Source organism: Liolophura sinensis, chromosome 11 (genome assembly GCF_032854445.1).
Source record: "Liolophura sinensis isolate JHLJ2023 chromosome 11, CUHK_Ljap_v2, whole genome shotgun sequence".
Lineage (NCBI taxonomy): Eukaryota > Metazoa > Mollusca > Polyplacophora > Chitonida > Chitonidae > Liolophura > Liolophura sinensis.
The window spans coordinates 11,915,281-11,930,344 of NC_088305.1; the positions used below are offsets into that span (position 1 = coordinate 11,915,281).

Genomic DNA, 15,064 nt, shown 5'->3' on the forward strand with positions numbered 1-15,064 from the left:
GTAATGTCAGCATTGTTGATGTATTGCCTTGGTATTAATTGCTTGTTCCTTATTTGTTGTGTAAATTGTTGAAATAAAAAAAACAAAAATTGCGTTTTGAACGCTTGAGGTAACTGGACAATGGTGGAGGAAAAATATATTTGCTCCGGACACCACTTTGTTTGGCTTGCCGCTGTGCCAGGGACAGCTTTGCCTGCGAGCTAATGATTTGTCGATTTACAACTTAATTCGGTGAGTGAGTCCTTACCAGTATGACTCACAGACTGTACAAGAGAGATACTTTCAGATTTGACATTGTCCTTAGTTGGATAATAATATAGCAAAAATCCTGCACATGGCATGATCAAATATCGTCATATACCATATTTGTTAGATAGTGTGTGGTATGTGTAACTTACTACTGCAAACACTTGTGTGTCAAGATTATTCCATCGAACATCTTCACCCTGGGCTTCTTAAGTTTTACAATGAGTATAATTCTCTTGTGAGTAAATATGGACAGAGCGTCCAGAATTCCTAGATCTCTGTTTCATGATGTCTATTTCCGCTTAGCGCCAAAGCAGTTGTATATTCATCGTCTTGGATGAGATCGCTACGTTGGTCATAGGAAGAGTTGCAATCACAGCGCCAGGGCAAGGGACTGTCTATTCATCGTCTTGAATGAATTGGCCACGTTGGTCATAGGAACAGTTGCAATGTAAGCGGAACTGACACATATTTTTATTATCAGTTATCAAGCATGGTACAGACTTTGAATACTGACCCTGTCGCCTAGAACATACCTTGCGTCTTTCCAACATCACGGAAAACTGTTGACTGCTTCTCTTTGCATGATTCCATCCTAATTTTGTACCTAATATACGTTCTTTGGTGGTTTGTGATTTTCGTCGCTTTGGGAACTGGGCTTACGATAATTGACCTGGAACGTCCATTTCATTTGACAGCTGGGATAGGAAATGTGTTTCGATGCATAGCTCCTTTCAAATTTATCCGTGAACGGACTATGGTGGTGTAGTGGAATGGTTTATTTATTCACTTATATATTCATTTATTTATTTATCTATTTATTAATTTATTTGATGGTTGTTTTACGCCGTACCCAAGAAAATTTCACTTATTCGACGGCGGCCAGCATTATGGTGGGAGCAAACCGGGCAGTGCACGGTGGAAACCCACGAACATCCACAGGGCTGACACTGTGTATGCATATATGTATGTATGGTCAGAGTTTGACGTCGTAGTAAACAATATTTCCATTAGACAACGACGAGAAATCATTTAGTTATGTGTGCACATATACTGTGTCAAGGCTAGTTCATACCGCCATTGGAGTTAATGCGCTCTGTGCGTATTAAATTAAAAAATTCAATACTTACTAATGCACCTATGGTTGGGGTTTAACGTCGTACTTAACAAGTTTCAGTCCTCTGACGACGATCAGTACTTAGTGTACTGTGTATTAGAAAGTCAAGGTGAATATTAATGGTTATGTAATAATAATGCATGTAGTTAGCTCAGGTTTTACATATAGGCCAAGCACAATGTCACATTGTTGCTGACCGCATGAGTGTTAATTGCAGTAAATTACAAAATTCATGAATTTCACATCACCTAAAGTAAATGTTAATGCACTTCATGTGTTAAGCTATAGATTTTCCTCCGTGTGTCTCCTCAGAATTTGCATAAACTCACATGCAGAAAGACGTGATTCCTGCTCCCAAATCTAAGTTTAGACATTGTGAAGCTAGTTTTAGGTATCTTTAGGAATTTGAGATCGGATAGTGTTGTACCGGTTGACGTGAACTGTGATTTGGATACCTCGCTTAGAGACAGGTTCTACGTAAATCGGATAAAAATCGCTTTGAGGGGAAATGGATCCTTATCTTTGACAAAAACTCACTTGCATAAACACGAGATTTTGTCCATAATGGCGTCTGATGTTTGGCGACTAATCTTTCGACTCATATATTGTGATTCCATTATGAGCTCAGCTTTGTGATATTTCCGACTGGCTCCAGCTTTGACGATTACGTCTGGTTTGAGATTGAAACTTAATGCTAAGTCGTGGTATATTCAATTGGAATTCCCACTTCCTAGCTACCACATTAAAGTCATAGCAATACGGAAACTATGCGTCGAAACAAACATTCGTATACCAGCCGTCAAACAAGATGGTTGTTACAAGTCAGTAATCGCACGGCTAAAAACGAAAACACAAACAACTTAGATGGTACATCGATATAATAGAACGGAATCATGCAAAGAGAAGCAGCCAACAGTTTAAAATGATGTTGGAAAGACACAAGGCCTTTCAAGACTGAAGCTGTTCTTATATCCCATGTGTCGATCAACTTCAACACGGTGGATAAACCGCCTTTAGTAAAATACTGCCCCTAGAAGTTATTTGTACACTAGCGCACTCTACCGTCTCCATCATTTCTAATATTAAAAATATTGAACGAGGAAGATTTTCTGTGAATGCATATTATGCTGCGTGGAATGTTATTGTTACGTAATTTGTTTACTTAATTATTTAGTTAATTGGTTAATTTAATTGGCTATATGGTTTACCAGAATCTTGTTATTGATTTTTGTGATATTTGACTGGTGTTTTCATTGTATGTACTCATGACTTTTTCACTTGTAATGACTGTTTCACAAATGAATGATTGGTGGACGAAAGAATCATTAATGAAGGAAATTGATTCCTGTCGGTTGTATCAATGATGATATGCTTTTGGAAGTCCGTCTGAAGTCAACTGATCGCTCTGCCGGACAGGTTTACCTATTATTCTACATATTTTTGTATTTATCCTCTTCTTACTACCATGAATGCAAGCTTATCTCAGTATTAATATCTTAAATCAGTTGTTAGTATGTCTTTGTCCTTATGTTTGTGCAAGAAGTAAGAAATGCATTCCAGAACAACTCTTTTATGAACGGCAAATCAAACATCCATATATTTCAAACTGTGCCACACTGCATTGTTAGTGATAACCGAAGGAGTGTTCTACGCCAACAGCAAACGTGAGTTCTAAGGAACCAAACTGATCAAAACCAAACAGTATTAGTTAGCACGTAGATTTCATCAGCCTGTAAAATCATTCTTTGTTAAACTTTGATGAGTTTAAAGTTTTTCTATCTCAACAAGAATACCATTTTCTTTAAGTAACCCAAGAAATATGACAGCTAATGTCCAATGAAAATTGCAGGCTGTGTAATCTACGTTGCAGCGCACATACCGGAAGTGTTGAGCTCGACGACCTTGGGGCACGGCCTGTAGATAGTGGTGTTGACCTTAGTCGCTGGCCAGCATGTATAGCCGTCCCACACTGCTGGACAATGGAGATCTGCAAGACAAAAACGGAATGCATTAACAATGAAACATAGACAGTAAATGTGAGGAAACATTAGTTGTTTGTTGCTAAAAGATTACAAAGTGAACTACTACAGTGAGCTTGCCATATCCTTCACTACCCTACATCTCAGTGCTTTGTAACCCTTGTATATAACTAGAGTATAAGACTGACTCCGAAAAATAGGTCACGGCTTTCTCTTTGGTAAATGTACTTGTCAACATACATTTATGCCATCGTCATGGAATTTGGTATTTTCTGACCGTTGCATAAATGTATGTCCAAGTATATTACCAAAATGAAAGCCTCAAGTTTCTTCGGTTACTCTTATAATCTATTTCGCCAAACTAGTCAGTGGAACCAACAGCTTTGTGTACTTGTACAATTGTAATTGAGAAATTGTATTGAGGCACCATTGTTTTACCGCAATGAATGAGTGCTACACGTGCACATGCACGTCATCAGTTTGTCCACTAAACGTCATCGCAAAGGCAGTAATGAACAACACACACACTACACAGCTTAGCCATAAGTTACTTTAGGTGGAAAAAGGTTCCACAATGTCATGCCAAAAGTAATAACATAACACAGCATTACACTAAAAAATTAATCTGTTAATTTTAACAAATATAAGCGTCATGTCTGACATTCGTATACCATTCGTAGTCCGTAAAGGGCGTACCAAGTCGATAATCGCAAGATCCATTTCCAAAACAACGTTTAGCACTAGCTCCCAAAAGTCTGTTATCTGAGTGATGCTAGAATGTATTCTATTATTGTATAGCATAGCACTGTCATATTCAACATAATACCCTGATAGTCTAACAGTAGATGTCATGTTTAGTGAGTATATTCTAGCATCACTCAGACAGACTTTCTGTTTAACACATTAATTTTTGAGTGTAGATACTGGACTGTCGTTGGATGAACAAAACGTAACACTTGTTTTGTAAAGCAATTTAAAACTATACAATGGAACGCATTAAACATGTAAACAAATGAATCGTTGTACGTGCTTATAAGCCATGATGCTAGGGACGTGTAATTTGCTCCTATTTAAGCATTTACGTGAACTATTGGAATAACACGGTAACTGAGGCAAGTTGACAAGAGGCCGTATTTCAACCATAACGTGTGGCCATTTCAGTTTTCACACTGCCGTCGTCGCTGCTCTGGTTTTACTCTGTATACCATAAGTCTTTAATTATATTGTATATTATGCGAAATAGTCACCGATTGCTGGCATGGAAAGGGAAAGTGAATAAAGGATAATTACCGTTGTTGGTCTAATAACGTTTTTTTATTTAGTACGGCGTAGAACACCAAATAAATAAATAATTGTTTTTAAACGTTCGTTTCATGCTTTAATTATTTGAGGATACTACAGCGAAAGCATTCAAACAGAGTGACTATACATATATCACAGGCTGTTTGGAAGTCCTGTGATCAAATCTGTTGACGGGCCTCTGTGGCTCAGTTGTTAGCGCGCTAGCGCAGCGTAATGACCCAGAAGCCTCTCACCAATGCTGTCGCTGTGAGTTCAAGTCCAGCTCATGCTGTCTTCCTCTCCGGCCGTACGTGGGAAGGTCTTCCAGCAACCTTCAGATGGTTGTGGGTTTCCCCCGAGCTCTGCCCGGTTTCCTCCCACCTTAGTGCTGGACGTCGTCGTATAAGTGAAATATTCTTGAGTACGGCGTAAAACACTGATCAAATAAATAAATAAATCAAATCTGTTGCCAGTATTCCATCACGCTGGGAGTTTTACACCAGAACCCGGTCTCATATTCGCTAAAAATGTGACATTCTTTGAGTTTGATTTTTTGGTAGTGTAATGTAACACTCTTATTCGTGGTCCCATTTCCCATTCTTTTAATTTAAACAAAATAATTGTAAAAACAACAAAAGCAAACAAACAAAAAAATACAGCGGACACCTAATATCCGGAAACAAGTGCTATATCGACAGCAAATTTGGAAAAAGGACGTGTTTGTATGCCATGCTAACAACCGTTGCTAATCTTCTTTTCCACTTGTCCTAAAGTTGCGAGGATAATTTTTCATTGAATATTTCAGTTCAAGATTCGGACCAAGTGATATATTTTTGTAAGAAGTTATTGGCCAGCACTTGAGCCATGGTGTTAGGGAACGTCTAGGTTGCTATTATTTAAGCATTTGTGAATTAAACATACCAAAAGCCTGGTCCCTTTGCATTGGTTTAATGTGATTGTATGTTAAATGTGATGACAACACTGCATTTTGAATATTTCTAGACCAGTTACGTCTAATAATTTGCAATTAAGTCTGTTGTTTGAGTACTGCTCGAATGGATTCTTTTATTGTCATCGATTATTCTCTGAAATATAGCACTCTGCCCGATTTTCTCTCATCATAATGCTGGTCGCCGTCGTATAAGTGAAATATTCTGTAAATAAATAAATAAATGAATAAATAAATATAAACGTCATGACCGACATTCGTATACCATTCGTAGTCCGTAAACGACGTTCCAATACATGAATAAGTATATTCTATTAATTTAACATAACAATTGCATTACCTGGACATAAAATTATCGTGAACATTGACCGACGTACCATCAGTCAGTGATCTCACCGGCCGATGCAAATCTGGAACGTGTGGGAATTTGCAGATATGACTATGCACGGCGTGGGGTAACAATAGTGACAGTGAAGTCTGTAATCACGTTATCGTCGGAATTACAAGATTGCACTGAATAAGCATCTTGGCGTGGCTCAGGTTACCACAGCCTTTAAGTTTACCACAGCCTGTAACCTCACCGCAGCCTGTAACTTTACCACAGGACATCTGCAAGCGCTTTCAGAGATATTCCATTTGTGACTACAACTCTTACCGTCCGATTCTTCAATTGTATCGTATCATACGACTTCTGTTGTTTTGTTGGTCTCTTTGTGAGATTTTTCCACACACTTAAATTTTCATGGTTGGAACCGCCAATCCATAAAGGCCTTTAAAAAGTCTGTGTATTTCAGTATATTTTATAGCGAGACAAATGAGCCCTTGCGGAAAACGAAAAGAGCGTCTAAAACATTTTATTGAACAGGTTGTGTATTCTTCCTAGCCTGATCAACCAAACGTATGACCGTAATACTACAATTTCCACATATAGGGCATACGATGTGCCTTTTTCACGGGCGTTATTTGTTCGGGAAAACGAGTAGCATCTTACTATAGTCTGTCTAACACTATAACTTCAAACAGAATTATTTAACACTAACATGAAAACAAAGCAAAAGTACATACGAGCCGGTCATCTTATGCAGCCCTGAATCACACACACATACATTATGTACGTGGTAGTAAACAAGCCGTCGTATAAGTGAAATATTCTTGAGTACGGCGTAAAACACAAATAAATAGTAGTGAACAACATACACACAAAAGTACAATATGCAAACACCAGTCCATGAATACTCCACATGGATAACTTTATGCAACACTGTTCTCATTTGCTACACTCATTAGGGCGTGAAATTCATGCAAGCCGAACTCACGCGAGATTTGCGTGTCATCAGATAGACTATTGATCACGTGTCGATCTTGTCACTTGAGAGAAAATTGAGTGAGTGAGTGAGTGCTTGGGGTTTAACGTCGTACTCAACAATTTGACGACAAAGGAATCCTTAGGGTGCATGCACGTGTAATGTGCCTCCTTGTTGCAGGACGGATTTCCACCGCTCTTTTATCTAGTGCTGCTTCACTGAGACGACTTACCGAAGGCAAGTAATCCGTCTCGCCCGAGCCATTATACTGATACGGGTCAACCAGTCGTTGCACTATCCCCTTCATGCTGAACGCCAAGCGAAGAAGTTACAACTTCCTCTGTTAAAGTCTTAGGTGTGACTCGATCAAGGATGGATCCTGGATCTACCGGTCCCGAAGCGGACGCTCTACCAACTGTGCTATCCGGGCCGGTCGAGAGAAAATTGAAGCTGAGAAGTGAGATTAAATGAAGTATATCCCTGATTAGCGCGTAAATAATGGATGGGTACATGGCTTTATGATATATAATATTTTTAAAGACGTACAGCATAGAGAGCAAAACCAGAGCAGAGACGACAGCGTGATAGCTGTCTAATGGTCGCACGTAAATCCGGTCACACGAAAGACAGTAAATCCGCTTATAACGGTAAGTGTGCGTGACCGTTAACCCAGAGCTGTTCAGTGTGAAGAAATTTTCCAGACACCAGAGTGTGTATAAGTACTACAGAAAACCGCTTGGCTGTCTAGGACATTAGATGGGCTTAAATCTCTCGGTGTGGAAGAAGATTAGTATCTAACTTTAGAATGAAATAAAGCACCAATCACCCGACCTTCGACGCGTAGGTCAAGACTTGCTGTTGGCCTTGTGTGATGTTTACTCAGTTAGACAGTAAACATGCAGCAAACAAGTGCCTGGCTCAAACTGGAACGGATCCACTGTTTACCATTTTCCGCTGCATTCATCATTATTCTTGTACGAAGATAAATTGCATTGATATTTTCCCATAGGTCACGGATGTCTCGCAACATTAAGTAGAAATCATGATGATTTATCCGAACGTCAAGTTTCCCAACAACCCCTTGCAGAGCAGTTCGAAAATGTTCATTATTGGCCTGTCAAGTACTGCCAAGGTTAAACGAAAGAATAGCTACGGCTTTAATTATGATGGTTGTCAGGTTAGCGTTTTCTTTCGGTCTGAGCCTTGCTAACGCCATCCACAAACTTGACTACTGTTATATAAGCGACACCACAGCATTTTGTGTAAGTCTAGACAACTGGCCTTTAATGAATTGTAACTGATATGAATGCGTCATTTTCTGTCTAAATCTGAATAAGTTTCGGTGCCAGGGGGATTGTAATTTGCTGCTATTTAAGCATTTACATAAACAATAGAATAAAACCTCAACTGAGGTGACTTGACATGAGGACGTATTTCACCGGTTACGTGTAACCCTTAGTGACTGCCTCTGGTTTTACACTCTCTGCACTTCTACATCACATAAACCTATAACACAGCAGCTTAAAATACGTGAAAACAGCAGTCAACCAAATAATGTACCTCTAACACAACAGCTTAAAATACGTGAAAACAGCAGTCAACCAAATAATGTACCTCTAACACAACAGCTTAAAATACGTGAAAACAGCAGTCAACCAAATAATGAACCTCTAACACACCAGCTTAAAATGACTGCACACAGCAGTCAACCAAATAATGTACCTCTAACACAACAGCTTAAAATACGTGAAAACAGCAGTCAACCAAATAATGTACCTCTAACACAACAGCTTAAAATACGTGAAAACAGCAGTCAACCGAATAATGTACCTCTAACACAACAGCTTAAAATACGTGAAAACAGCAGTCAACCAAATAATGAACCTCTAACACACCAGCTTAAAATGACTGCACTCTGCAGTCAACCAAATAATGTACCTCAAACATACCAGCTTAAAATGACTGCACACAGCAGTCAACCAAATAATGTACCTCAAACATACCAGCTTAAAATACGTGAAAACAGCAGTCAACCAAATAATGTACCTCAAACACGCCAGTTTAAAATACGTGAAAGCAGCAGTCAACCAAATAATGTACCTCTAACACACCAGCTTAAAATACGTGAAAAAAGCAGTCAACCAAATAATGCAAGCACATGCTGTGTATGTAATGCACACTTAAATATGGCTAGCCCAACGCAATGACCCAGTAGCCTCTCATCAATGCGGTCACCTCTCAACAGTCGCGTCGCTGTGAGTTCAAGTCCTGCTCATGCTGGCTTCCTCTCCTGTGCCCCGGTCGATAGTGATTTGTTATAAATGAGAAAGATGTGGCTGTATTATTAATAATGGTAAGGTAAGACAGCCAGCTGAAAACATCTATATGGCGAATGCAACTGACGGATAATATATCTGATAAAGTTTAGACATTGAAGTTATTGAGCTGCGGGAATTGGGTGATAAAGCATATGTGCACGTCGAACTTGCACCAGCCTGATATACGCCTTTTCCTATGCCACAGACATGTGTTTCCAGATAACAAAATCATGACAGCTTACTCTCTTTAAAACCGATACCGATTCTGCCATTATTTAGCAAAGGTAAGAAGGTTTATTTTTGTTCTACACTGTTAGACGCCATGGAGAAACACCCGGGTCTTTTGCGCGGGTTGCAGTGGTGAAATGATTCTAATCAGTATAGATTGACAAGGCACGTACGACTATACACACGGAGGAGATTCTAGATGGTTGGTTGGCAATGAAGAAAATAGGTTTGACCTGTCCAAATGGTAGCCTGATTTTTGGTGAACCCATGTTTGTTTTACGTATTTTGTGTTTCTTTAGCGGACAGAATTATATAACAAAAATTCAGGAAAGTGACATTTGCCTCACAGCGTTTTGAAAGAATTAACAACAGGGTCATGAGCTTATGGTACTTAATCATAATATGCGAATACCGTTATCTACAAAGGGCCTTAACCAGGCTCGAGGACTCCCATGGCTCTGCCTAATCAACCCGAAGACCAGATAGCCGATGTGGTTGCCTTGACATTCAGTGATTTCTTGAGATGTTCCTTTGTAGCCCCTAGGCGCGTGTGAAGTGCTCTACGTTTGAATTATATCGTTAGCAGGAGATAGCGATAAGTACGGGCTGAAGCCGTGAAGAAGGTTACGAGAGGTTTGAACAGTAGGGGGGCAGCTTAATAGGGCTGTAGGTATGCCGCTGTACTCACTATGTCTATCTGGTTTGGATGGCTCTTCCGCTAACTAGCGCGTTTGTTTATCGCCTGTTACTCATTTTCACCAATTAAAGCCCCCGTGACGGATAGATTTGCCGTGGGACAGGGCAAGCAATTACCCAATGTTTAATCGGCTTCGTCTCAACCGACGTATTACAGTCGGCAAGCGATTCTGCTTTTATAGGGGAAAACAACTAGCTATTACTTCGGGGTTAGATCCCTTGTAGTTTTCCCGCCTGCATGCCGACTCGTTGAGCACACTGTATAGAGAAATCCAACGATAAGTTAGCGTGCGTCGGTCGTGTTGAAAGCTCTGTGTTATATGTATCCGCATGAGCCGAACATCGAAAACATACGGTTTGTAAAGAGAAATTGCTTCAGGTTCTCATTTATAAATTCATGAAATTTCAAATCGTTCACATTTTTTTGAACCAGATTAGATTTAACGCCCAGCCAATTTGGTGATGCTCAAGGCCTTCACCATTGGCAAGCTCGTCTTCTCCTCGCATGAACAGTGACCCAGTAGGATGTTATATCTGTTGTATTAAGTGTGACACTCAATATTAGTATGTCAGTCATGGAAATGGCCTAGTTCAAACATCTACATCTGTAAGCGTGTAATAAAATATATTCATAACGAGTCTTTTCCTTATAATGCAGTGAATTATGTAGTTTTAGTTTCACGCTGCATGAAATATTGTCTGTCAGCTAGTAAGACATGCCCCAATCTGGATGGGTTCCCGATACCCGTGTTAGGGCAGTAGTTGGCGGTTGTTCGATTGAGCCGGCAATCCATCCTTCTAAGGTCGCTATACATTAACTTCAGCGGCTTACCCGAAACCTCGCGCGAAAACACCGTCAGAGCAACACGGGACACCGATGGCTTTCTTATTTCATTATGACATGGGGTATGCATATATGGATAAGATATTTGTACGACAAATTAAAGGGCGATACTGTGCGCTTCGGCGGCGGCCGCCTGCCAGTTGGTCTCATCCCGCTTACAGAATCGATCTCGCTCGAGACGACTACCACGTCCAGGGCCAGTGAGAATCCTAACTAGAGATTTTCTGTTTGCCAATGTGATTCATTTGGCGGTTGTCAGATACGCAGATCTTCATCTTAGCCAAGCGGAAAAGTCTCTGTGCTGTCTGCGAATTGAGCGACGTACCAATCTCATTATAAAAGCAGAGAATTACCATTTGTGATTATTGTCTCCGTATTATAGGGGATTATTTACATGGTTCTTCAGGCAAATGTATCACGAAACCTTTCAAGGGGAACAAACTGGCTAAGAGATGTTGTGTTTTGGTAGGAACAGAAGGTTATTATTTTACCCTGAAAAGCATGCGGTTCAGGTATATATATTTCCAATTATGAAGAAATAAAGTAAAAAAAAAATGTCTAACTGTAATTCACTTTGCAAATTCCATTCTATGTAATGCGCTGTATCGTCTACATCCAGTTCAAATCTAAGTTCACTTTGCACACTTCATACCATACCACGGGCTATACCGTCTGCATCCAATCTCAATTAATTTTTCAAACTCCATCCCATACCAGGGGCTGTACTATGTACTTCCAATCTAAATTCACTTTTCTAACCCCATAAATTACCACGGACTGTACCGTAGCAACAAAGTTTGCCATTTACTAGTTGCAATATCTTTAACATACGAAACAGGTGTACGAAGCATGTCCAACCATAGCCACTGGGTTGAAATGTCAAATTTATCCAGACAATGGGGGTACGTTTTGTTGTCAAATAGTTATTTTTGAAATATGTCATCAGACACGGTTTTTCCAGGAATGACATCGACAGTTATCATTGTTCTGGGTGAGGGCTTTGATTGGTTTCTGTTTTGCCAACATCACTGAAAGCTGTTGATTGATTCTATTATATGAATTCGTTCTACTTTCTTACTTGGTCGTGGGTTTCCCCCGCGCTCTGCCCGGTTTCCTCCCACCACAATGCTGCCGCCGTGGTATAAGTGAAATATTCTTGAGTATGGCGTAAAACACCAATCAAATCAATAAATAAATAAATACTTTCTTACTTTATACACTGTTTTAGGCCAATGGTTGTTTTTGTTGAGCGTCGAATTGGAATTGAACTGGAACGTCCATTAAAGTTGATCGTCGGCGGACCAGGACTGGTTTACCGTTTTGACGCCTACATTTGGAGCTTTGTAAGTTTAGTATGGAGCTATTTCCGACTGACATTACCCATTATTGACGTATTCCACCATGCTGTTTACTTTTACTTGATTGAAGTTTGTAAACGATTCTTGTGAGTTTGTAAACTAATGTTGGAAAACATCAGTCATTGCCTTTTTTTCTGTTACTCACTCAGTTGGGATTAGAATATTTAGTATTCAATGATTTTAGATTCACTTAATTAAAACCCGGATTTTGAAATTGAGAAAGCATGATGCTCATTATGATATAAACGTGAGTCTTGGGCGTGTTGTCTAACTGCTATAGAAGTCATTGGCGCTTTGAAATATGGAATTATCTTTTTAGATTAAATACACAAATGTTCATTTCTGGTCCCATTTTCCAGTGATATGCGCAAAAGCCAAGAGTCCTACCGGAAAAGGCCTAACCCAGATCCATGGTAGAAAAAACTCCCTTGGCCTGAAGAAGGTTTGTTTGGTAAGGTGAACTCTCGTCTAGACATTAAAGAAACCCTATCGCTATTAAGTACATGACAAAAGGCGACTTTCTTAAATTGCATGGCTACCGCTCATCAATGTGGTGCAAATATCCAGTTGATCAGAGAAGTCTATTGACACAAAGTCCTATATGGAATTTCACTGAATATCGGTCAATATATGAACACTTCATGCTATGGGAGACGAAGAGGAATCTATAGGGTTTCGATTGGACAGTGTATCGAATCACAAGCTGCCGTGCTTTCTGATAGCAATGCTTGATTTACTACCAACCCCAGCGCTTATTCTCGGAAAGTGATTTAATTCTCCAGGACGTGACGGTTGAGGTGCCACTACGCCCAGTTTTTTTTCTTCCGTTCCATTTCAGGAGACGGCACGTCCACATGGCATCGTATCCCAGTCCAGACTCGACAAGTACAGTTCGGCACCGAAAACATCGCAAATGCTCACCAAAGAGTGGACCCCTTAACAAGATATACAGTACCGGTACACATGCAACGCAAATGCATTTCATTTACAGATAAATTATGCGGCAAACTAATAATAATTAGAGCGCCGCTCTCTAGAAAATACAACATGATCAACGTGTCTTTCGATTTAATTCCATTATGTTTTGATGTCTCCATCCTGTTTAATTACATTAGATTAATTTAATTGATTATATGAACGGTTGAAGCCAAAGCACATCTGAGATACGTACTTGGATTATCGACAACTTACATACGTATACTAATTCTTATGGTAAATTCTTTGGATTCTGCTTTCATTCATTCAAATAAAACATATCTTGTGCCTTTCCAACATCATTTAAAACTGTGGATTGATTCTTTTTCCATGATTCTGTCCTAAGTTTATGCTAAAGGTAATTCTTAGTTCTGTGGTGGTTTGTGCTTAATATCGTTTTGTAAATTGGTGCTTTCGATAAATCACTCGGAACACCCAGTTTGGATGACGGCTGGTAAAGGTCTACTAATGTCTGTTTTGACGCATTGAATCCGTACCGGATCTTGTTATATAGGTTTACAACTTATCTGTCAGTTCGTCGCGAATCCCCTTTTCCGGATTTCTTTTTAAAATAGTGACAGTGTTGATTTGCATACATACTGTTTCGTCCATTTTCACAAGCTTTGTTCCAACCAGTATGGTAGATATATTTGCTTTCGCAGTACTTTCCAGAATGCTTGTTTCTCATTTAGTTTCATGTAATCTAACTAAAAAATACCGTATTAGTCCTTTATGGCCATACTTCTTACCATTTGCATGCCTTCTGTTGTTTGTTTTAATCAAAGGATTATAAGTTGTCTTTCTTCCGTAGACAAGTTGAAAGACGAACCCATACTTTGTAATTTCTGAAAAGTCTACTTTTCAGATTTCTGAAGACTTTTTTATGTATTTATCACTGCATATACGTTTTACTGAGCAGGCGTACCTACTGCAAACTGAAACACTGGCAGAAATGTCACTCTTAATTAATCTGGATAGCTTTGTATTTCAACGGAAGTGTCAAGAAGGAGGCTCTTGTTTAATTGTTATTTGACCTGGGACTCATTCACGGACTACGAATTTGAACTTTGAAATGGAATTCATGCCTTGAATATCCACTGTCTGCCCGGCATCATTAAAAACTGATGACCGCATCTCTCTTGTGTGTTACCGGCTTCATTTCTTATTTGTATGATTTCTTACATGCCTTTGTCTTTGGGAGCTAGTGTTAAACGTTGTTTTGGAAATGGATCGTAAACGCCATTTACGGACTACGAATGGTATATGAATGTTGGACATGAGGCTTATATTTGAACAAAGTTGTCAACGCGGTATATGAATGTAATTATGTCCATAAACTTCCGGTTTTGTCTTATGTGCCAAATGATAGAGAGGTGTATATGACTTGTGACCACGGTATACAACTTGCCAGTAACCCCTGACAGTTGTTTTGACAGTTTTGTATACAACATCCAACCTGTGGGTGGTCGTAGGTTTCCCCCGGTCTCTTGCACGGTTTTCTCCCAATATAATAAATAAATAAATAAATCAATAACTATATGACATTCACATATCTGACACACACACAATTATACACATCTATGGGAGTTAAGTTGACTCTGATCACCAAAGGGGTATTGCATGCTCATCATAGTCTGACAGCCAACTACATCCTAGTAATGTCCGAGGGCTGTTAGCTACATGATCTACACAAATGTCGTGTAATGCTAGCGATCAGTTTATTTATTTGATAGGTGTTTTATGCCGAATTCAAGAATGTTTCTTTTGTA

The 15,064-nt window shown here is 39.4% G+C and overlaps 1 protein-coding gene across 2 annotated transcripts in view; it reads right to left on the reverse strand.

The window, feature by feature from the left end:
- The window catches only part of LOC135477876 (corticotropin-releasing factor receptor 1-like), a 91,425-nt gene that overhangs the window by 39,564 nt on the left and 36,797 nt on the right, over positions 1 to 15,064 (reverse strand). For both annotated transcript variants that reach the window (XM_064758083.1, XM_064758082.1), the window contains exon 2: positions 3,243 to 3,350. In XM_064758083.1, the coding sequence (XP_064614153.1) occupies positions 3,243 to 3,350 (108 nt within the window). The remainder of the gene's footprint in view (positions 1 to 3,242; positions 3,351 to 15,064) is intronic.